The sequence below is a fragment of the Enoplosus armatus genome, chromosome 2, assembly GCF_043641665.1.
Source record: "Enoplosus armatus isolate fEnoArm2 chromosome 2, fEnoArm2.hap1, whole genome shotgun sequence".
NCBI classification, from domain to species: domain Eukaryota; kingdom Metazoa; phylum Chordata; class Actinopteri; order Centrarchiformes; family Enoplosidae; genus Enoplosus; species Enoplosus armatus.
Window position 1 is genome coordinate 11,272,103 of NC_092181.1, and position 25,073 is coordinate 11,297,175.

At 41.9% G+C, this 25,073-nt stretch overlaps 1 protein-coding gene across 1 annotated transcript in view; it reads left to right on the top strand.

Annotated features, from left to right (window-relative positions):
• The window catches only part of LOC139292065 (nucleosome-remodeling factor subunit BPTF-like), a 42,760-nt gene that overhangs the window by 1,625 nt on the left and 16,062 nt on the right, over positions 1–25,073 (top strand). The window contains exons 2-21 of the mRNA XM_070914213.1: positions 1,629–2,451; positions 5,349–5,400; positions 5,556–5,724; positions 8,261–8,512; positions 9,205–9,405; positions 10,391–10,579; positions 10,963–11,138; positions 11,523–11,702; positions 12,046–12,227; positions 12,511–12,642; positions 13,494–13,623; positions 14,564–14,699; positions 15,142–15,435; positions 15,573–17,685; positions 20,046–20,170; positions 20,706–20,834; positions 21,122–21,272; positions 21,679–21,718; positions 22,121–22,346; positions 22,804–22,953. Coding sequence (XP_070770314.1) covers positions 1,629–2,451; positions 5,349–5,400; positions 5,556–5,724; positions 8,261–8,512; positions 9,205–9,405; positions 10,391–10,579; positions 10,963–11,138; positions 11,523–11,702; positions 12,046–12,227; positions 12,511–12,642; positions 13,494–13,623; positions 14,564–14,699; positions 15,142–15,435; positions 15,573–17,685; positions 20,046–20,170; positions 20,706–20,834; positions 21,122–21,272; positions 21,679–21,718; positions 22,121–22,346; positions 22,804–22,953 — 5,850 coding nt within the window. The remainder of the gene's footprint in view (positions 1–1,628; positions 2,452–5,348; positions 5,401–5,555; positions 5,725–8,260; positions 8,513–9,204; positions 9,406–10,390; positions 10,580–10,962; positions 11,139–11,522; positions 11,703–12,045; positions 12,228–12,510; positions 12,643–13,493; positions 13,624–14,563; positions 14,700–15,141; positions 15,436–15,572; positions 17,686–20,045; positions 20,171–20,705; positions 20,835–21,121; positions 21,273–21,678; positions 21,719–22,120; positions 22,347–22,803; positions 22,954–25,073) is intronic.

A 25,073-nucleotide genomic window follows, 5' to 3' on the forward strand; every position in this document is an offset into this window, starting at 1 on the left:
ACATTTGAACGTAGATTGTATTTCTTGATTTGTTCGCCCTATAACACTTCACTGCACTCTGGTTGGTCTTAGATGCAATTTAAGTGGTTCAGGGATTACTCGCATACCTCTCAACTTCCAATGGCCAGGCCGCCTGCTTTTCCTAAAGACATGTGAACATGGCAGCATTGTGCAGCAGAGTGTGACAGACAGAAAGACATGATATGGTGCTTTCACTGCCATGGACATACAGGCACACATATCCATGCTGCTTTCTAACACATTGCACACTCGCACACACTTTTACACACAATCCCTGCGTTTGATACAGAATAATGAACCTGCGGCGGTCAACCCCTGTTTGACCCATTCATACCAGACTGCTGTCACAGGTTAATCCCTGGCTGTCACCATTTGTGAAGCAGCCAGTTCTGCTGCTGTAGTCCCGTCCCTGTTTACACATCAGTGCCCAACCTCAGAATTATACCAGACCTGATACAAATATGTAAAATATATTTGCTAAACAGTTATCAACTTCCAGTTTTCTGTGTTACTGCAGTGTTTATTCTGAAGATAGAACATGGCAGACAGTGTGGATAAAGTGGTGTAATTTTACAGGATTATATTACAGTATCTTTGATATTGAGAGGAACACACGAGAAGGCTTGAAGCGCACACCAGTCTACTATAAGGGTATAGCAGTTTTGTAATTAGTCAATAGTAATGGAATACTAATCCTACAGTGATCAAAGAAATGTTTCTTCCCGGTCGAATGACCTGCACTGACCCATTCAGATCAACCACAAATGCAGGCGTATTCCACATTACTGGGTTCAGAAATGGATAATGTAAGGATTATGTACTCGGACACACACAATCCAGATATAGTATGCAGGCACAGTACATGCCGCACCATCTGCATGTATTACACAATGGAAAGAGGCAGGCTTGTAAATCAAGTGGGAGCATTAGCTTATTGTCTTGGGACAAGAATGTACTTGTCTACCTTTTTATAACGTGAAATCTCCAATGTCACGCTGTATTAGTAATAACCTCAATCACATTAGCACTAGCTTGTGATTCCCCCAAACTAGATGTTCCACTAGTCCTATATAGTATTTTGAATTTGAATATTTTGAATTGATAAGTTGTTGGGTCATCTAAATTACATTGGTATGTTAGGTTATTGTATCCTTTTTATTACAACACAATTTAAAGCTTGGAGTTCCCCAAGTGCCTTTAGGGGGATCCCCCAAGTGCCACCAGGCAAGCTGGAAGAGGGACTCTACCTAGATTGTCCTGAGTCTTCCCAGGGGTATCCCCCTACTGTAGTAGTGCAAAATCAGAGAGTACAGCTCAGTCTGTTGTGGTATACTGTGCATCTGATGAAAATGCTCACAGTTACAGTGTTTTAACATTTTGTGGTGAGTCAAAGCAACAATGGTCCTTTTAATTCTGCAAACACGTTGGTTTTCTCTTCAAATATCTGCATTTCAAATGCTTAGAGTTACTCCCTATTAACTAGCATTTATTATAAAGAGTAGACGGGTAGTGCACAATGTTAGCAGGGGGTTATATACACATTTGCTTTTCCTTTTGTATGCCACCCTTCTTCTCACTCCTGGCTCTTTTCCCTTGACTTCCCGCAGGCCGGAAAAGGAGTCGGGCAATGCGACCGCGGTCTCCCATCCTTGAGGCAAAGGACATTCCTCCCCTGGAGCTTCCCAAATCCTCTGAGGATCTCCTGGTTCCTACCTCACAGCTCCTCAATGTGTCTGCCGTCTACGAAGTCCTCCGAAACTTTGGCTCGGTGCTGCGGCTCTCCCCGTTCCGCTTTGAGGATTTCTGTGCAGCAGTTGCCAGCCAGGAGCAGTGCACACTGCTGGCAGAGACCCACATCTCACTGCTCAAAGCTATTCTCAGAGAGGAGGACACTTCCAACACCACATTTGGTCCCACTGACGTGAAGGACTCTGTCAACTCCACTCTGTATTTTGTGGATGGTATGACTTGGCCAGAGGTGGTGCGGGCGTACTGTGAGAGTGACCCGGAGTACCGGCACATTCTGCCTTTCCAGGAGAATGAGGATTACCCGTATGAACCGTTGGAGAGCAAAATCAAGGTTCTCCAATTTTTGGTGGACCAGTTCCTGGCGACCAACATAGCCCGGGAGGAGCTAATGTCGGAAGGGGTGGTTGCCTACGACGACCACTGCAGGGTATGCCATCGCCTAGGTGACCTGCTGTGCTGTGAGACATGTTCAGCCGTTTACCATCTGGAGTGTGTGAAGCCGCCATTGCAGGAAGTGCCGGAGGACGAGTGGCAGTGTGAGGTGTGTGTGGCACACAAGGTACCCGGTGTGGCAGACTGCATCCCAGAAGTGCAGAGGAGCAGACCATTTATTCGACAGCTGCCAGTCGGCTATGACCGACACCACCGCAAATACTGGTTCCTTGACCGCCGCATTGTCGTGTAAGTTCACAATGTTACATTTATGTGCCAAGTTTATTGGCTAGAAGTCAACAGTAGAGGTGCACGAGGGCTAAACGATATGCAAAAAACACCATAGTCACAATTTCAGTGGGATTTTTGCATTTCATTTTCACTGAAAAAAATTGAAAAATGATGATGATGTGATTTATGCTGTGGTCTGTACCAAACAAGCGTGTTCCCTTACATCTGGAGAATATAATCTGTAGGCATCTCTGTCATTGAACTTGGCCATATTGCAATTTCGATAATATTTAGATTCATTGTTCAGGCCTAGTCATTAGTCAAAGTTACTAGAATATGCAAATATTAGTGAAACACATGGTTAGTACTGACTGTGTGAAACATGTTTATTTGGTCTTTATTCAACATCTTTTTTGTAGGGTCCTTGCCAAAATGGTAGCACAATTACAGTGCACCAACTCACACAGTTGCCCAAATTTGCCCAGTATTTGGAGTAAATAGTAGAAAAGCAGTGTGCTTCAAGGCAGTTTAATCAGCTCTGAAGCAGAGTCTCCAAAGTTGTCACAAGTTGGCAATGACGCCAAATTATGCAAGTGTTCATGAATGTCACAAACCATCTGCATGTAACAATTAGAAACAACACCATAAGGATGAGAGATAGGGCCAGTAATCTTGTAATTTCCTTTTGGCACATTCCTGTTATTACACAGTATTATAATAATATGCAACAGTATTTGTGTATCATTTTACTTCTTCCCCCAACTCATCTAAAGATTGGCCATTGTAAGATTTGTGATCTTCTTGAGACACAATATACCTTTACAAAAAGCACTTTGTGTGATTGGCATTATACTTGCCCTACCCTCCTTGCTAATCCAAGGCATTAATAATACCCCTTTTTAATATAGGAGACCCACGCTTTACTGAGCACATGTTCAACCTGTATTTGACCCCCCTCCATTTATGAGGGAATGTTGTCACAGGTTTATCCCTGAGCAACACAGAGACTGTTTGCACCTATAGTTTAAACACAGAATTGTTATTGTTGTAACTGTAAATTAAATATCCATCCCCAAAGAGTTGTGGTGTTCAAAGCCAGGCTACGTCCAACTAGAGCTCAACCCAGGTCAGCAGAGGGGTCATGAAGCCAGGCCGAATTACCTGCATTGACCCTTTCAAATGTACTGCAAATGAACTGTGTCAGCTTTAAAAGCCTAGACCAGTACTAAGAAAGTCAAACATGCATGCCACAAATTTGTTTAATGATAATTGATTTGCAGAATGCATTATGCACTGTTACAGGACTAAAGCCTGAGTTATATTAAACAACTTCCCTATGCCGTGTATGAAACCATGATGTAGCAGGAATGTGTATGGTACATTTTGTCACTGCTGTACCATTTTATTCTCAGTGACAAAAAAATAATAAGCACTTAGGTGCAAAGTTAAGCATACCACAAGCTTAGGATCTTGCATGTGAGTACAGCAGGTCTGCACGGTGGCTCGACCTGCTGTTTAATAAACCAAAAATAACTGTATCCATCCATAGCATTTAACATAACTTGACCATCAGCAGTATTGGTCCCATACGTTAGCAAATTACCTTGGTATTGAGCAGTCACAGATGGTGTGTGTGCTGGGTCAGCAGCAGCAGAAGGCCTGCTACATAAACCATAAAGTTCACCTGAACAATATAAGATTTAAGAGGGTAGGTGGCCCGCGGTTTGTCATCGCTGCATTTTACTCTCTTCTTTTTCTGCTTCTCCTGCTCTCCAAATTGGCCCCCAGCAGGTGCTGCGTTACTGATCTTCCCTCTCCCTTCAGAGGCTGTGTGTGTTTGTGCATACAAGTAGTGTGCACAGAGGAAAGTTTGTGTGACTGGATGTACGTGCAATGAATGATGTGCACAGAAGTGTGTGTTTGTGTATGTGTGCGCGCACATGTGCCTCAAGTGGAGGATGCTGAATAGACACTTCTGTTACAGGCCTCAGGCTTCACAGTCCCTCAGCATTGACCATGCTGAGCAAAAAGCTGTTACATATTCCACTCTGTAGCTGCTGCTACATATACTCAAGCATCCATTTCTTATTGTGCTAGGCCGTACAGTTCACACATATTCACTTATTTCAGGGAGAATTTATATTTTTATATAGATTATTCAACTTCTCTGTGTTTTAATGAATTAAAATGGTGTAAAGTGGAGCCAGGTAATAATTTAGTATTGTTGTTTATCATCAGTGGGATTTTATATGACGATATGATTGTATTATATTTTATGATTTTTGATGATTAGTTATTTCAAGCAAATTGTAATTTAACTCTGCCATAACTCCTAACTAAAGATTTTAATTAGTTTTTGAGTTATAGTTGAGATACATTTATCTTTTTTGCCATATATGTATAATAGTGTCAGCATAATAATATGTAGAAGAATTATGCTAAATGCTATTGTTTTCATTTGTTTCATTTATTTCAACTTACAGTTAAATACAACAAGCAACTTTAAAATCAGTTGATAATTTACTTCAGCACCATGGACAGCCAACGTTTCCAAGAACAGCCAAGCATGTACACTAGCTCTGAAGTGCTGTTTTGGGAAGCGCGTATAAAATTTTAAGCAGAAACGCTCTTAGAAAACACTCTTAACCTCTAAGATCAGTTGTTATTGGGAAATTGTTGCCATGTGACCTGTGAGACTCAAGCCGGCTCTGTGACTGCAATACTTGCATGCGTATAATGGATGGATGTAAGGGTTTAGATTTAGACAACTGGCTAATCTGCAGTCCCTGGTAAATTCGATGTGAAAATAAAAAAATAAATGTATCTATTGACAGGCTTATCTTATTTTTCCTGTTTGTCCTACCCCTCTCTGTCTCCTAATTTTCCTCCTGTCTCCTCTCATGTCTCCCCTACAGTGAGGAGGATGGTGAGCATGAGGACAAAGCCATCTGGTACTACAGCACCAAGGTATATGCGACCTAATCATTTTCTCTTACTGGGATTGGATGCTCTTCACACAATAAAATTGAATTATTTTATTATTATATTATATTATATATTATTTAAGACTTGCTTACTTAGACTTGTTACTCTTGTTAATGCCCTAACTCTGTTCTTCCCAGGTCCAGGTAGCTGAGCTCATAGATTGTTTGGATAAGGAGTACTGGGAGGCCGACTTGTACGCAGCACTTGAGGAGATAAGGGACGAGGTGCATGCACATATGGACATCACTGAGGACCTAACCAACAAAGCCCGTGGCAGCAACAAGTGTTTCCTCACTGCAGCCAATGGTAAAGAGCTCTTCTTTCTTTCTCCATTTCATGAAATAAACCAATTTTCAGAGGATCTGAGATGCCTTCTGTCGCCAAATTTAATCATGGCTCACAGAGGAAGAAGGATCTCTTTAAGCCCAAAGAGAGTTTTCTTCCCTTTTTCTTTCTGTCTGTCTCTTCCTACTCCTCTGCCTGCTTTCTCCCCAATACTCATGAATGCCACCCAGTCATAGATAGCTCAGCCATAGGAATCAACCCAGCTATTATGTAACCTTACTCTGGTCGCAGTTTGGCCTGTACCCAGCACTTGAGCTTCCCTTTAGTCCCTCATCCCTTCCTTTCTGTCTGCAGGGTGTCCACCAAATCTTTGTGTATGTTTTTTGCTTGCTGTGTCGGTGAAAATGCTGCACCTGTGAGCACGTCTTGTTTATAGCATTCAGGCTGCTGTGCAGTGGAAGTTCATAACTATTACGCTTTGGAAAGTAGCACAACACTGTAAATGGTGCTGCTGCATGTGGTGTTAACCTTTGATGCAACAGCTTGAGTGGAAACTAGCACTTCCATCAAGCATCTACTGTGCACAGATAAGTTAAAGAAAGAATTGATATAGCGTTTGTCAAACTTTTGTATATTTTAGTATATTTGGCAACTGTTTTCACAACTAATTCATAAGACTGCATTAAAATCCTGAAACATTTGAAAAATGATAGTATGTGAAATAACAAAAGCGCCATTATGTGGAAAGCAGGTAGGCGTTTTAATTCAATTTCTGTCACGTTAAAACCCAGGTTTTCTACACAGTCTCTTTATGACTGTCACATATAAAATGTGGGATATTTTGTCCACTTTTGCACCCCAAGTGTGAAGCAGAAGAAATATTCTTTCATCCAGTGTTCTTCTTCTTCACTGTCATACCTGGTAAGGAAATCGTGAATGTGTCAGCCCTGCCTCTGGATTTGTAAATCAGTGATGATAAAACAAAGGGGGGAAAGAGGAAAAAAAACAATCCACATAATTTGAAGGAACAAGCTGGTGTTTCCTGTTCTGTGTGTCAATAAAAGGAAAGCCTCAACATTTGCATACTGTACTGTTTGTTCTGCTTGATGCGAGATTTCCTATTTGGGTGAGCCAGACTGAACACTGACATAACATCTACATACACTCTGACCAAGACATGTATTAAACAAAAACAACTTGACCACTGAATCTTCCATAGAAGCTGTTCCACACAGACAAACACAATATAGTCTGGTTCAGTTTTTAGTCAACTGCATTTGATTGATTAGTTTCAGGATTGGAATTTTTCTGTTTTTAGTGTTTTGGATTGTCCTTCCTGCATTTAATTCGTTTTTCTGGTTTTGTTTGTGCTGCCCTGCTCACATCCTTCTTCGTGATTTAATGTAGGATGGAATAGGATAACAACTTTGACGTGTTTCCCTCTATTTTTAAATGACAATTAGAAGTCAAATGAATACGAACAACATCAGTTAACCATCTGTCTCCTGCTTTGTTAAATGTATACAGATAGCCTATCAGTGCAGATGGAGGTTTTATATTGCTCAGTTTATCTGTAATGGTGCTACTGGTGAGTCATGCTCTCGCAAAGGACTTTACAGTCTTCCACTGTGTATTAATGACCCAATGTGCTTACCTCTCAATATGTGACTATCGCTGCTGCTGATTATGACACTGGAGTGATAAATCAAAAACACTGCATGGTACCATTGTGCCCCCTGACCACACACTACAATCTAACTTAATTGTGGTGTTTTACAGCAGGTTAGGATTTGAATTGCTCCCACTAAACATCAACGAAACAGCATGCAAATCGTGTCACTTAAATTCTTTAAACAGTCTCTGTAATTCTATGTCTTTTCCATGTTTTGGGTTTGAATATAAAGTTCAAGCATAATGGGGCCTCAAAAACACCTTTTTTTTGTCTTTTCTGTAAGTATAAGAGCTGCAATGAATGAAGAAAAAAATAAGCAAGAAGCAATTTGAAGGCGTCACTTTGGGTTCTGGGAAAATGTGATGAGCATTTTTCACATTTTCACAACCTTTTTATAGACAAAACGATTAATCGTGACAATAATCAGCAGATTAATCAATAATGAAAATAATCGTTAGTTGCTGTCCTAGTTAGTATTAATTTTGGTATGGTCCCCAAGTCATCTTTGTTACCTGAAGACTTGATTTCTTACACTGAGTTTTAGTCAGATGCTGTTGTTCTAGTTTCCTTCCACAACTCGACTCAGCTTAATTCAACAGTGTTCTGGCTTTTAATGTGTATTTTGTGATTTATTCATCGCTGATGAGCTTTTATGAATTTTTTCATTTCAGATTATTTTTGTAGTTTTAAAAAGGGTGTTCTCAGTATCATCATGGTCATTTCGATGAATTACTTTGTCTGCTTTTCCCTGTCTTGTGTTGTTGATCACATCTCCTGAGTGTGATTATCATGAAATTACACTCTGGGCTATTTATTGGCTCAGCCCTTCATTTCTTTTCTCTTACAACTATCATCCTTTTGTTTACATCTTCCTCTTTCATCCAGAGGAGATCCTGGAACGGTTGCGGGCTAAGAAGGAGGAGGAGCTGGAGGAGGTGAAGAGACGGGCTGCTGAGGAGGCCCAGAAAGCGCGGCTGGAGAAGGAGAAGAAGGAGGCGGATGTGGAGAGGGAAGATGAAGAGGCCAAGTTAAAGGACGAGGGGCAGCAGGAGGGCAAGGTCAAAGCTCTGACAAAGGAGGAGGAGGAGACAAAAGAGGAGGCCACAGAAGAGAAAAGAGATGGCATCAAAACTGGAGGTAATTATGACGTTTATATTTCACAAAGTATTCAGAAAAACACGACCAAATATGAAAATAAATGATAATAGTAACATTAAAATCGTTGTAACGTCTGACCTAAAAAGCGGTTTCACTGGGTCTCAGTACCTCCACTCTATTCTGTTTTTGAGCCTTTGTAAAAAGGACTTCATCACAATAGTGTAATTAGTTATTGATTAAGACTCTTAGACCAATTAGAAATGCTGTGTTCTTTTTCAAGACTCAAGCAACAAGTTCGGCACTCACAAAGCACATATGTTAATTTGTTAATTTATATTGGTGTCTTGTTGGATACGTATTATCCAGTGCAATAAAGAATGATGAGACAGTTATTGCATGGGCAAGAGAACAAAACGCTAACATCTTCGTTAAGTGGCGTCTAATTAGCCATGAGAGAATACTCATACTGAATATAAATCACAGCAAAAAGCAAATTTAGATAACCCCAGAAGTTGAGATACATTTGTAAAGGTAATATATGTAGCTTTGCCAAAAATGTCCAAATTTAGATGATTTATTTATTTTTTCCCCAATTCATGATGAATGATTTTATGTTTTGACCATATTTGTCAGCTCCAACCATCACTGCTTCTCTCCACTGTCTCTAAGTTATGTATGCATTATGAACTAAAATCCACAATATTTTCGACATTGCTGCTGTTCATCTGTAGTTGTTGAAGCTCCACCCACTGGCAGTAGTGGCAGTAGCATCTCAGACGGATCTATACTTCCAGAAACCTCTGCTCCAACACAAACCATCCCCACCACCGTGAGCTATAGCCTGGCCACTGAGGCTCCAAAGCCCCCAGCCTCCACCATAGAGGCTGTGATAGAGGGATGTTCCCATATGGAGGTCTCTAACAACACCGAAGGTACACAAGGACATTTCGGGGTGAAGTTGACCTCATTAAGCTCTTTTTGGGGATCTGCTGCTTTACTGCCGCAGTCTGCAACTTCACAGGATTGTGTGTTGAATCCCCCTAACATCACCAGTGACCTGCTTGTTCCGCCATATACCCGCAGTGCTTTGCTGTTCCTCCTGACCATTTCCCAGCTTGCCTCTTTGCATGTGGCTCTCATTCCATCTGCTGGCTTTTGTGTTCAGTTGTTCAACTTTTATTTCTTGAAACCTGGCTTCAGCCTTGGAACACTTTCACACTTGAGCTCTTAATTCCTTTTTTTTCTCTAAAGAGCTGAGAAGCTGATTGCATCGATTGATTTGCAATCAGATGGCATTGTCACTGCAATCAGCATGACTAGAACCGAGCCTCAGTCAACTGGGGGCAGCATTCACATTGCCTGGTGCATTAATTCTTATAAAAAGCTTTTCTTCTGCTGCTGGCTTGTAGCCACAACCTCTGATTGGGTAGCTTTCTGTTTGAGTAATGTCTTTTGTTGAAGATATGTTATCACATATTCATCCTTAATAATTACAGAGCTTCACCATTCGTTGTTTAGGTCTGTGTGGGCATGTGTGCACTAGCCTTGCGTGGACCGGTCGCCCTTTGCTTTCAAGTTGCTTTCCCTCCATGAGAAGTTGTTATTTGGTGCATGCATTACGCATGACTAATCAGTAGAGGGAGCCACAGCCTTAACTATTTTGAGAAGTATCACAAGAAAGTTTCTGTCTTCATCAAGACTGAGCCTCTACTTGCGCAGGACCTCCTATTTCTTGGTCACATTTGACAGCTTGTTGATTTGACAGCTTTGTTTTTGTAGTTCAATAATTTCAGTCTGGGCTAACACCTGTACCTTGCTGGAAGACTTAAACGAACCATGAAAGAAGAACAAAAAAATCTAGACAAGCTACCCTTGTTTATGTAACGGTCAATACTTTTTGATTGTCTGTCTGTGTAGCGGAAAACCCATCATCAGATTCTGTCCCTGTCTGTGGAGATGGCATCCCCAGCCTGAGCCAGCCCTCCCAGACCAGCGAGGAGAACAGTAACAGCAGTATGGGAGCTGGGGTCCCTCCCAGAGGTCCTGAACCTCCAGACCTGGCTGACAAGTCCTCCCAGTCATCACTGGCCAGCTTTGATGACACAGGTCTGACAGAACAATACATCTTAATTACATCTTGTTTTGTTGTAATATTTTATACTGTGGAAAAATGCACTCAGCTGTACTCTGGTCTCTCTTGCAAAAGAGAAAAATGGATTCCTGTCCTCTGTATCATACTAGTCATCTACACATTGTACATCCCAGTTAGTAGGCCTTAAACAGACTAGCAGCCCATTTTACAAGGTAGTTTTCTCTGTATGAGCAAAGCGGTACAAGCATATAACAGCGAGTATTTATGTTACCACTGTCAAGAGGGCATGGCTGTCAATGATCATTGCACATCGTATGGCCTTAGTTCAAATAGAGTTTACAACTGCATGTGACTTGGTTTCTTCCGTCTTTGACTGAACTTGTCATTGGGTTTCCAGGGGACAGTAAAGACTCGGCCAACGGTGAGACGACAGGTCTTGGCGGTAAGAAGTCTTCAGCAACTCGCATGGTGACCCGGCTGAGGAATCCAGAGAGCAAGCTTAGCCAGCTGAAGAACCAACAAGTGGCTGCTGCTGTTCACGAAGCCAACAAGGTCTTCAAAGAGGGCAAAGAGGTGAGAAGAACCACGGGTGATAATGATTTTCAGGAAAATAAATAAATAAATCGCAGTGTCTAACACAGGTGCCCAGAGCTGGACAATATATGTATGAAGATGAGGTTAAGGGCCTTAGGGAGGAATTGGAGACGTGGTCCCCAACTAACTTGTCGCCTAGTAAAACATCACAGGACTCTAAGGCTGATGAGCAAGAACGAGACAACCTCAGCTAAATTCAAGACTGCAGCGTCTGTGTCTGTAATGACGATGCTTATTTTTTTCAGAGCAGGTGGTTGCAACGAGTTGTTCATTGTATCATAGATTGGATTATGAACTTTGTTGTCATACAACCGTCTTTAGTAAATCTAAATTACACATATCTTTTTTTTCCTACCTCTACAGGTACTAGTAGTAAATGCACAAGGTGACGTCACCCGCGTCAGCACACGCAGCAGCAAGGACGTGGTGATGAAGGGGACACTCAGCCAATACTTCAAGCTTGGCCAGGAGGGGAAATACCGCGTCTATCATAACCAGTACAGCTCCAATGCCGTGGCCCTCAACAAACACCAGCACAGAGAGGCAAGTAGTATGACGACTATTTGTTTGGCCATTTGAATGTTCATAAATACTCAGTGGATTCTAGCTCGTGTTTGCAAGAGTTTCTCCCATTATTATAAAGACATCCATTGGCGATTATAAATTGTCCCCAGGTATGATTGTCTGTATGTGATGGGATAGTGACCCAGGATAGGCTCCACCGCCCATGCAAAAGAAGAAGTTTTCAAACTGGACCAGAGACGAGCCAGATATTAAATGGAACACTAACAAAGATGATATGAAGTTCACAGTGAAATGTCCCCGGCCTTCCAGATGCTTAAGCTTAACCCCCGACTAAAGCCTACTTAATTTGTCTTTTCATCAGGACCACGACAAGAGGCGGCATCTCTCCCACAAGTTCTGCATGACACCAGCAGGAGAGTTTAAGTGGAATGGGTCCATTTATGGCTCGAAGGTTCTGACCATCTCCACGCTGAGACTCACCATCATCCAGCTGGAGAACAATGTTCCAGCACCGTTCATGCACCCTAACTGGGCCTCACACAGGTACAGATCAGAGTCAGGGACTTGTGTCTTGCTATGTGTTTTTAACCATATAAAATGTTCAGTGGATATTGGTTTTAGTACTTTAGGTCGTCAATCATGTTGGTGTTGGTGCCTTTCAGCGATGAAATCACATTATGCGTAGAAATGAAAGAGAAGTCAGACTTGTGGCATTTTTACCATGACCAGACTGAAAACTTAAAACTAAATGCAGCCTAAAAGTAAAAGCGCTCAGAGTAAAGAGATACGTTTAAAAGTGTTTAATGTTTATTTTCTTGTTTTGTAGGACCAATTGGATCAAAGCAGTTCAGATGTGCAGTAAGGCCAGAGAGTTTGCACTGGCTCTGGCCATCCTGGAGTGTGCCATCAAACCTGTGGCTATGCTGCCTGTCTGGAAGGACTCACTGGGCCATACCAGGTACACACATAGTGTATATACAGTGTGCGTGTGTGTGTGTGTGTGTGTGTATACTGTACATACTATATACATACTACATGTATTCATAAATATGTGCTTTTACGTACTGATTACATTTCTCAAACACGCATAAATAATAGTCACAGGATCCCTCCACAAATTCACTTTAAATGTATTTTAGAAATACGTTAAAAACTTTCAAGCATGTACACAGGGCAAGTGTGGTCAGTTTCGCAGGCAGAGGAGATCATAACCAGATCAGATCAAAAGGCCCACCCTAGCTGTGAGGCATAATATTTAGACTGCAAGTCCACTACCAGTACCACCCACCTCTGCCTCTACTACTGCTTCAGCACCACAACGCCCCTTTTAAAGAAGTGATTGTCCAGGTTTCACAAGGTTAGGACCAGAATGTGTATATGTGTGTGACTGAACTGTGAGCATCAAAGTGAGTGAGTGAGAGAGAGAGAGAGAGAGAGAGAGCTCTACAAGTTGCATTTCAGCAAATTGTTGATTGTGTGTGTGTGTGTGTGTGTGTGTGTGTGTGTGTGTGTGTGTGTGTGTGTTTCATGGAACTGTTTCAAGAGCAACTATCATCTCCTCATCTTTAATCAGGGCTTTAATCATACTTTTACATTACTCAAGAAGCTTTCCAATAGTTTATTTACACTTAATAATAAGAAAGTTATACATATACGGCTGAAGGGTTAAAAGAAGATTGTTGTGAACTGAACGATCACCTCATACAACAGGGTTTTTGCGAGCTACAAATCACAACGTTGTCTGTGCAGCACCACGTCACTAGTCTTAGGGTAGAGTCAATTGCTGACGGTTTTAAAAAATGTTTTCAGGTTAAACCGCATGACATCCATGGAGCGTGAGGAGAAAGAGAAAGTGAAGAAGAGGGAGAAGAAGCTGGAGGATGAGGAGACAATGCAACAGGCCACCTGGGTCAAGTACACCTTTCCAATTAAACACCAGGTAGGTCACATACGAACTTGTAAATTCTTTAGTCTTTTCAATTGATTATTTCAAAAAGGGTACAATATGAGTTTAATATGTCAGGAGTTAGATATTTTTTGCCATTTATGCACACGAGGAACACTCTCTTGCACTCATGTGCATATCAGGAAGGTTGCACACTCTAGAACATACTCTGTGCTATGCCCTGCCCTGTCATTTGACTGCTGAGTGCATGACCAACATCTTTTCTTGTCAACATCACAACCTTTGTTTATGCACACCACAATATAATCCATTCCTCATGTAAATGAGCATGACATGCAGTCACTGGAGTGGACCGGAGCTGGATTGACTGACATGGGCGGCAAAATGAGAAGGGGGCGTTTTTCCGTTCCCCTCCACTCTGCCTCTGTTGTAAGCCCGGCGTCATGAGGACGACCATCTGCTTTCAGAATGGAAATTTTTGGCTTAGGTACCTTGAAAGTGCTTGAAAATTGCTTGAATTTTACTCTTGAAAAGCAGTATAAGTGTGGATTTGATAAGATGCAGCCATCCTGACTATTGCCAACACAAAATGAAACATACTGATAAATGGGCTGACAGTAATATTATTTCAGTCTGGTCTACTTCTTTAATGAGACTTTAATGCCTGGAAAACTGATTCATTGCTGTGGGAAACACTGGTGTGTATGTTTTGCGTACGTGCGTGAGTGACCATCAAGGGCTCTTTGATGCAGCAAGTTGAGCTCAGCTGTGAGTCATTTCCCTCAGCAATTAGTGATCAGTGTGTGAATAACCTCTAAACTTTTAATCTCTTTATACCTTTCCCACCCCTTTTTTCTGTGTGTTCCAATTTACGTTTTATCCATTTGAACCTTTCACGTCTTGTTGTTTCTTTATCCCTCTTATCCTCATTCCTTTTCTACTTTCTTGTCCTCTTCTTCTTTCTTGTGTGAAGGTGTGGAAGCAGAAAGGAGAGGAGTATCGCGTTACGGGGTATGGGGGCTGGAGTTGGATCAGTAAGACTTATGTGCAGCGGTTTGTCCCCAGGCTTCCCGGCAACACCAACGCCAACTACCGCAAAGAACTGGAAGGTCTGGAATGGGAGACTTTGGGGCCTAAAATGTGGTTTTTAGTTATTTGGAATTTGGTTTTCTCTAATTTAAAGTCTCTTTGACTGAGTGAATTAGTCTCTCGTTCAGTAATCTCAATGATGTCGTTGTGTGTTGGTTGGCATTCAATGAGTTAAGTCTCTCTTTTGATGTGTCTGTGGATGTCATTGAAACTCTAAAGAGCTTTCAAAATTGTACTGAACATTTTCCAAACTTTGAAAAGATTTTTTGCTCACTCGGTTTTCATCAATTGATTTGATCAAAGAGCTAATCAAAGACCACACATATAGTTTGGAGTCTTGTTTATTAATACTGATAGTTTGTGTTCTTGTTTATCCTTTTACCTTTAACTACTACTGATTATTTCAAATGTTCATTAACTAATTTGAAAAATAAACTCTCACTGTCACTGTGTTTTCCAAAGATGCTAAACTTGGCAAGAAATGTACCCTGCTGGACTTGAGTCGACGGCCCAGTGCAGCTGAACCAGAAGCTCAGGGAGCTGCTGTCTTTAGCAGTGAGGCAAAAGATCAAGACTCCTCTAGCCTCTCAAAGCCTGCAACAGACCATCTGATGTCAGTTGAAGATTTGGAGTCTAATGAGAGGATGGAAGAGGAAAAGAAAGAAGTGGTGGATGAAAAAGAGGAACTGTCAGCAGATGAGTCTCCTGAAAAGATGGAGGTGGACCCCACAGACTCACAATCAGATGAAGAGCAAAGTATGACAGAGTGCGACTTAGTGTCTAATAGCGTTGTATTCAATTGCATGTGGAGTATGAGTTGTGTTTTATGTTATGGAACACATTTACTTAAATATTGTGTATCCTATTAAAGTCTGAATTCATTTTCTCTTCAGGGTCCAGTATTCAGGAGAAAAAGGCTCCCATGAAAGAGGAGCCTAAAGACGGCCCTACACGACCCTTCAACTACGATGTAGTGGATGTCAGCAAGGGCTTCCTCACCCGCGTTCCCTACAAGAAGAAGGTGAAGTCCTCCAAGCTGGACAGCCTGCTGGAGCGACGAGTGAAGCAGCACATCATTGAAGAGAGGCAGAGGCGGCAGGTGTCTGCCTCCAAACCTCAGACTCCTGCACCAGTTTCGTCCACTTCAACTCCCGCTCTGAGCACTCCTGTTCGGCCACGGTCGCCACTCAAGCCCCATACTCTCGCTCAGACACAGCTCGCACTGGGCGAAGCTGTGAAAGCTGAGGAGAAATCTTCCACAACACAAACTCCAGGGCCAGGAGACGTTAGAGGGCGAGAGGTTGAAGGGGAGAGTCAGGCTGAACTCTCTAAGACTACAGATGTCACTCCTCCTCTTCCTTCTCCTGCTCTGGACTCCACGCCCAAAGACATTTGCAGTACAGGTAAAGGTGAAGATTCAGCATCACCACAAAACCAAACCACCTCCATGCCCCAGGAATTGGAGGCAGGCTTGGTGGAAAGGACTACGGGGCCAAAAGAAACTATGTCAGACAGTTCAGGGCAAGAGGGTGTCAAACTGCCTAATGTACAAGAAACAACAGCAGGGGGAATTCATGGCTCTTTAGAGCAACAAACAGCCAGTGTACCATCAGATGTTACCAAGGCTGCACATATGGAAAATACAGGGTCTGAGGTACCCAACTTGAAACTGGACTCTGTAAGGACATCTACAAGTGTTTTTGACCAAAAAAGCAGTCAAAACACATCTCCTTCTAAACGCATTGAGCAAAACCCAGAAACTTTAAGCTCAGGGCTTTCGGGTACAGAGGAAAATGGCACAGGGCCAGAGGAGAACCAAGAAAATATGCAAGGCATTGGACAAGGTAGAACTGAAGGCGATAGCACTCCCGAGCCAGTTTCTCCTCTCCCTCAGGTAAATGGTAATGATGGCTTGGGGAGTGAAAGCATGTTGAATAACTCTGTAATGAGCTCAAATAATGGCATGCTTACCAACAGTGCCAAGGTGAACAGCGTTGGTAAAGTTGAAGAACAAGGGCTGGTTGGGTCATTGAAGGACAGCACACAGCAAAAGCCTTTAGTGAACGGAGATTTGGCCCCTGTAAACGATAGTACAGCGGTTGAGGGCAAGCAACCAAGCCTAGCTTCTAAGGTAGAGGTAGAGAGCAAGACGATATCGGACCAGGACTACAAACCTCCACTGAAGATGATGAGGCTGGAGAACAACATAGACGCACTTGGAGCTAATATTCAGAGCACTCTACAGCACAACAGCACATCACCATTTCAGTCTGCGGAGACCAAACCCAGTCCTGTGATCAAGATCATCAGGATGGCACCATCTCCTATACCTTCAGCTGAGGAGTCTAGTCTGAGCGACGACTTTGCAGAGGAGAATAGTAACAGTGGGGCGACAGACCCACTCAAGACCATCATCACCCAGGTAACCACAACCTCCACAACCACCACGACAGTAGTTTCCACAGAGATGAGGATGGCCAAATCGCCATCAAATTTATCTAGAGAGATGACAATGCCCGTGGTGTCTACAACGGAAAGCAGCGCAGTGTCCACCCTTACTACCATGACCAAAACAACTGTGACCAAAATCTGTTCCTCCGGGCTCGACGGCCAGTCAGAGGACAGCCAGAGTGAAATAGTGACACAAGAACAGAAGACGGCACTCTCAGCCTCCATCAGTAAGTCAACAACCGACACCAGTGGTGATACAACAGTGTCAACTGTTGCTGTGAGCCAGGAGGACTATTCATCAACAAAGGGCCGCGTCCGCCTCCTCAAGTTCTCCCGCACCAAGAAGACACGCTCAGACACCGCCCTGCCTTCTTACCGCAAGTTTGTCACCAAGAGCAACCGCAAGAGTATTTTCGTACTGCCACACGACGACATGAAGGTGCTGGGGAGGCGAGGTGGATTCCGTGAGGTTCCCATATTTAGCTACAATGCCAAGCCAGCGTCAGATATCTGGCCATATCCTTCACCCAGGCCTACATTTGGCATCACCTGGAGGTAAGCTCACTCTCTCTTTTATTTTTCTCACACACTTCTCTCACACTCCTCACCCTAACAAATGTCCGCCTTGTGCTCACTTTGAACATAATTATTGAGCACCATATTCACTGACAAAGTTGCTGGTTAAGTAGCACTTAATTGTGTGGATTTCACCTTTTGTATTTGAGGTGTTTCAGTGATCAGTGGGTCAAGTACAGTGTAACTGATAGCTGACACGCATGTCACTTTGTGTGAGGGGGGAAATCAATGTAAATACAGAGGACATGCCAACTTAGAGATTTCACTATGAGACGATGGTCCAAAAAGTCACTGTGGATCTTTTGCACGTAGAGACACAAAACTTAATTCCAAATGAAGAAGCAAATTCCAATAGAGAAAGGCCAAATCTAATTTGTAATGGACTTTTAATTTGGACTGTATAATTTTTAGTTTTTGACAGTCAGACATGATTTGTGTCTACTAGCCCTGCAATGGCAGCACTCCAAATGTACTTTTAATTAAAAATTAAGGCTAGACTGGAATTCACTTATTCCCGTATTTCATATATGGCTTTCACTTGAGAGTAAAACGTTTCTAAATAAACCTTAATCAGAGGACACCCCCAGAGTTTTTCTTGGATTTATATTTTGTAGCAGAGCAGCCAGCCAGAGAAAGTGTATCGGTCTTGAAGAGGTTTGTCTGCCACATATTCGTCAAGGATGTGTGTGTGTTCAGTGTCACAGTACAGTGTATGTAAAGTCTGGATCCCATGAAATGGAAATCAAAACATATGGCTGTGGTACATGGTAGTATGAGCAGGAGTTATCCACATTTACCATATATTTTCAGTTTCAGTTCTGCCCAACTCATTATTGACATCAACCGATTACACAATGCTGTCTAGTGATGTGGCAATAAAGATGGTCTTAATTTAGACAGTGCAGACATATTTACTGCACTTTTGGTCTCTCTCGAACCAAAAATAAGAAAGTTAATCAGATTGACAGAACATTTTCTACTTATATAAGTAAAACACCTGCATATTACACGTTATTATCGAAATATCCATATCCAGTTAATTTACTCAGAAATATAGTCAGAAGATAGTTTGAACTTATCCTTAGGCCTGTGTAGCTTTGTGCTCTTATAGAATTATAGACAGTAGTTGAAATATTTTTATAACAACATTCATTTAACAGCTATAGCTTAAAACATGCAATTGTGATGTTTACAAAAGACAACAGTAGGAATAAGGCTGATACTATTTCCCTTCAGCATCCACCTTTAAACCCTCTCCTGCTTTTGTCAGAGTGCCATGTCCTGTTGATTTGTTGTTCATTACGTCGTCTCCCTCCCTGTCTGATCTTCGTGGCTTTGGCCTTGAGCAATGTTGTGGCTCTGAGCCTGGTGTCACACAGGGACCTCTGGTTATTTTGACCAGACCTCAGATTTCCGAAGCAGTCGTGAATCATCCGGCGGTCGGAGAAGTGTCAGGATGTTCACTTTGTGCAGTGACCCAGCCCTGCAACACAGGGATATTTTCCCATCTGTGGTTACACATGGGAAAGAGAATATCCACCAAGCCCCATACACACACAGCCGTGTGATGATCATGTTTTTGTAGATGTCCAAGATGTTTTAAATGACAATGTCCTAAGTGCCAAGTTCATTGTCTGTACAGCTATTCCGGCCTTAATGATGCACGGAAGGAATATTTCATCTAAGACTAAACGTATTCATTGATGGATGACATCCTGTCATATAATTCTACACTCAGACACACTATCTGTTACACCAAAAATAGTTCATTAAATTAAAAAAGGACCAAATGAAATATGCACAAGCTTCCACTTTGAACTTTGTGAGTTAAAACTGTTGTTTTATGTGCTTTTGTAGTCCTCGACCAAATTAGCATATAAAATGACTGATTAAAGATGGCAGCCAGTCCATCTGTTTCTTTCATAGAAATGGTCATGAGGGGACAGCATCATCACCAAAAACCTCAGTCTGTCTGCCTTTTCCTGTTCCATGATCGTGCTGCGCTGTGTTTTCTGTAACACTGAGCAAGTCACTGGCGGTCAGTTGCCCTGCACTAACAAACTGCATGACACCGGGGCAGTGAGGAATGCCAAAAAGCCTTCCTTCAGCTCATAGCTCGAGAACAAGTATTCTTTCTATCAGTAGTGTTTATGTTTTAGTTTAAAACTTAAATTGAATTTTCCTAAAATGTGCACAACAGACATTTCCATTTTCCAGGAGTTTCTTTCACTATAGCAGTATTCTTTAGGTGTGAAGTTGTAAACAACACACAATACTTGGACAAATATACACATGCAACTATATATGACTAATACTTGAACCTTTGGGTTGTGTTATAGGTATCGCCTGCAGACAGTGAAGTCTCTGGCTGGTGTGAGCCTGATGCTGAGGCTCCTGTGGGCCTGTCTGAGATGGGATGACATGGCCGTCAAACCATCCGCTGCTGTCGGCACCACACGTACAGGTAGAATCCCCCCCCCAACCCTCCCAAAGCAATCCACCCTCCTCCAGATAAAGACGTCCTTCACCCTGGGAGGATGGGAAAGAACTACTCAAATTTGAGTTTTGGTTTTGAGGGTGGAATTAATTGTGTTTCATAAAGAAAAAATATATATATGATATAAAAGATATTATTTTTGGATGTTTATATACCATTACCTAATTTTCTTATATGATTCTTATATGAATCGTCTGCTGTATTTATGCTCATTTTCACCTATATTGTGGATAATAGATGTAGTTTCTACAGGAGTCGTTCAACCTGGTGTTAAAGAAACTGTAGCATTTCTGCTGTTGACTTAACTTGATAGTATCTTCTTATATTTACTTGGGCTATCCTTGTTATCCCTGTGTTGGCCCAGAGAAACATGCAAAAATGGCTGTCACAGCCTACAGTCTCCTTTTGGGTGTTTTTATGTTGGAGTGCATTTCCTCCATCTTCTCGGGCTCTCCTCCTCATCACCATACCAACCCAGCCCTATCCCCACTCATTGCTACAGAGACATCAGATACTGAAATCACCACCACTGAGATCATCAAGCGTCGTGACGTGGGACCCTATGGCATTCGCTCAGAGTACTGCATCCGCAAAATCATCTGCCCCCTTGGAGTGCCTGAGACTCCGAAAGGTTAGATGGACTTCTTATTTATGAAGAAAAAGTTGGAAGTGTCCCAGACCAAAAAATATGCAAGTTTTGGATTACCTAGACAACACCATGATCGTAGTCGAGAAAAAAAGGATGAACTCAGTCATCTGTTTCTATTTCTATGCATTTATTGTATACATCTGTTTTTGTATTGCAATGTTAATAAATAGGACATGATAACACTGATCTGTTGTCCCCTAGCAAAGCACAAAATGCATTCAAAACAGCCCTTTTATGTCTTTAATTTATTCATCTGTCCACCATCCCAGAAACCCACACTCCTCAGAGGAAGGGGCTGCGCTCCAGTGCCTTGCGCCCCAAGAAGCCTGAGCCTGCCAAGCAGACAGGCCCAGTGGTGATCGAGACCTGGGTGGCTGAGGAGGAGCTGGACCTCTGGGAGATCAGAGCCTTCTCAGAAAGGTCAGCGGGTCAAACCTGTTGTGCCTACACCCACTAACTAGCATCAATTGTGCAATCTGTCAGAATGATTTTTAAATATGTTAAACTGTAGGATCATATATTATTAAGGATGGTGATTTTACTAAGTCCAAATATTCTCTTGGCTCTGCTAGAAGTAAATAGCCTTGTCCTGCCAAACTTAGAGGTTAAAGCTGTTTCAGGCTGATACTCAAAAGGTGTTTAATCCGTGCTATTTACCTGTTATCACCTTGCCCACGTCATAATCACTTTTAACTTTTATGAATAACAATTATGAAAAGATTGGAGTTGGGTACATTAAATTAATAGAGTATAAACTTTTTATTTATTTATTTTTTACAGATGTTGGCTCTGTTGTAAGCTTGACAGATTCTTTTTTCTTTTACAGGGTGGAGAAAGAGAAAGCACAGGCAGCAGAACAGGCCAAGGTGAGTGTGGTTTAGTTCAGCAGTCTTTCCACTAAATATTCATTTTCTTCAAAGGCACATTCAAGTAAGCCTTTTTTAAACATTTGTTTCAACTAAGGCTTATAATTACTTTTGTGGGAGGAAAAAGCTCACATGTAGCTGTAGGCACGTTTAAAAAGGACAATGTTTGATTGCTTGGATTTACACACACTTAATCTTTTTCGAGCAAAGACTGAAAACTGGACCAAGACAACAGAAGGTCCATTCATTTCTACTGATGGTCTCAAGCAGCTAATCACCAAACATCACCGTCTATACCAATCTATACCACTGTAATAACTAATTTCTACACACCTGATGTTATAATTTGGCTTTTCTATTGAATACTCGTATGTTAATGTACTGCCTTATATACCATCTCAGAAACGTCTGGAGCAGAAACCAGGCTCAGTCGCAGCTACCCCAACGGGGACTCCCGCAACGCCTGTTGCCACACCCAAAGTCATCGTGGGTTCACTGTCAGGCCAGGGCACCCCCAACACCAAGGTGGTACTGTCCACCAAGATGGGCACCCCCGTCACATTCCAGCAGAACAAGAACTTCCAGCAGTCGTTCGCCACCTGGGTCAAACAGGGTCAAAGCACCCAAGGTACTTTGCATAGGATTGTAACTAATAGCCATGTTGTCTTTAGTCTGCAGGCGAGTACAGTGTACTCTTTGTTCTTACCTAAATTAAGTAGCAGAGCATGTCAGAACAAATCATAATACATGTGTTCACTAGACACTATTCAGCTTCACATTTAGCATCATGGTATAATCTATAATTGCTTTACTAGACATTGTTCTCTTATGTACTCATAATAGGTATAACTGTGTCTTCATTTGTGCTGTCAAATGCGTGTGACTCACTGCAGCTGTGGTAGTTTAGACACAAAAGGTGTGTAAGTTGATTGGCTGTAATAAACTAGACAATGTTAACCTTTCCCCAACAAAGTGTGAAGATTTCTGAAAACATGTTGTTTTTCCAATTTCATGCATATGGTTGTGTTTTAAGACCGTGGTGATGTTTATTATTGACGTTATGTTGTAATTGTTTGCTTTATTAGGAGCCGGCACGGAGACCACCATGGCCACGTCTGGTGGGCACACCTTCCAGATTACGGGAACCTCAGTGGGTGGAAAGGTAGTGACCACCAAGCTGCCACTGCCCGCCAACAGCAAGATCGTCACAGTAAACGTGCCAACTTCACAAGGAGGTACGGCAGGTTTTAATAAGTCACACCTTGGAGGCAGACGGAGGGCACAAGTTACATTTATTCAGTGTAGACATTTCTTTTCACCCAGCACCATTTCAGGATGCATGTATATTTGTGTTTTCATTGCTTCACCTCAGACCCACAGCGGAGACATTTCAAATGTGTCAACGGATCCAAATTAGATCTGGCTTGTTAATTGGATGCCATTGTAAGCAAGTTAACGTGCCAACCACGCACATGGTGCTTTAGAAGGACTGAGTCCGTTTTCAGATTTCAGATTCTTTTTTGAATGTTGTTGGTGCCAGCTACCACAGGCCCAAATGTTTTGAAATCTACAAATTAGACACAAATTAGACATTCCTCTGTCCCTGATTGGCACTGTCAATAAGCCAAGTACACAAGTACACCGTGATTTTTAAAAGCCCACAACTTAGAAGAGATATAGGGCTCAAGTTTTCAGATGCTGGTCTCTAATAAACACACTGGCTACTTGCCTCTCTGAATCAGTCACACAGCTGTCACAGTTAGTTTTACCATGGTACTAATGCAGCCATGTTTTTCTTTACATCCTTGAAATTACGTGCACCTACAGCACTTCTATCAGGCTCACTCCAGACCTCAGAATTATTGCCCACATCCCTGATTTGTTCAGTGATTCACTGTTGGCTTTATTTTGCTATTTCAGTTTGTCCTTTAGTGATGTTATATATTTACCCTGAAATATTGTGCTGGATACATTGTATATATTAATATATTATATATTTTTTAGAATAACAATGGATCAAATGACTATGTCTAATGTTAACCCATAGAAATCATCACCAACTCTACAGTCTCCCTCTGCTCTACAGAGCTTTAAACTGTCTTTAGGCTCAGTGTTTTGGTTTTCCAGCCTGCAACTTTACTGTTTTGGTTCACCCTCACAGCTCTCATAATGGTGGTTTTAGGCCAATATAAAGTACCTGACAGACAGCGTTCGCAGCTAGGTGGTGAACATAGTTGGAGTATTTAGCAGCTAAAGACCTAGATATTTCTCTCATGAGTTGGTGGAGACCAAAACAGAGCTGAAAGGAGAATGAATAACAGTCTCAGATCTGCCAGGTGGACAAAAGGACTGAATGCAAAGATGCTGGACTCGGTCTGAGCAAGAGAGGAAGAGGGAGGAGATAGTTCAATCAATGAACTCATACTGCAAATGTTAAGCTGAGCTTAGTTAAGTCCAGCTATGGTAGTGTATTTGTGCTCTAGGTAAGCTTTTTGTTCCATTTGGTCCCAGCTGAACAAATGTAAAGGATGCTACTATTTCAGAAGCAGCCAGTCGCTCACTGTGTTTTGGGATACTGTGGCAGCCTGGTCTGCACCAACCCCATTGTGGTGCCCACTATGTGCCAACCTCATGAGTCAGCAGCTTAGTTTGGTGTGGCACATCATGTCTGGTTGTGTCCTGTCGGCATGGTAATCTAATAGTAAGCTGTTATTTTGGCTGGATGGTTTTTGGGATGGTAGACTTGTGTAGTCTGAGGTTCTAAATCCAGACTGCGGATTGAGGATTGTACTATCTTAAGTTTGGTGCTTTTCAACTTCTTGAAATGTCAATATTGACACTGCGGATGAGGCGATGGTTTGTACGAGCACCACCTGGCCTGTCTGTGGTCCTGTCAAATTATTGGATGATAGATATAGCTCAACACTCAGTAGAGGTGGTCTGTCATGTTGACATGCTCCTTTAAAGCTGTTGACAGCACCCGTGTGGATTATTCATTTATTATTATTAATTACCTGACTGCATGCTGCACACATTAGATGTATTTTTGAAATAAAAATGCACCATTTGAAGCTGAAACTTTGCTTCTATGAAAAATACAAAAACATCTGGGAAATAAAGAACCCTTTTAAGCTATGTCCACATTTTTCCCAATAGATATGGATTCAATTTTTACAGGTTTAAACCTTTTTAACAGTCTTTTCAATAACTGTTTTCCTGTTTTATCTTCTGTCAAGCTAACTAACAGAGAAATATGGAAAAGAAACAACTGAAGAGATCTTAATTTTCCAACGTGATGCATTGATAATGCCATTTAAAAAAGCATCTCAGTATACAATAAATGTATTGTTTAATA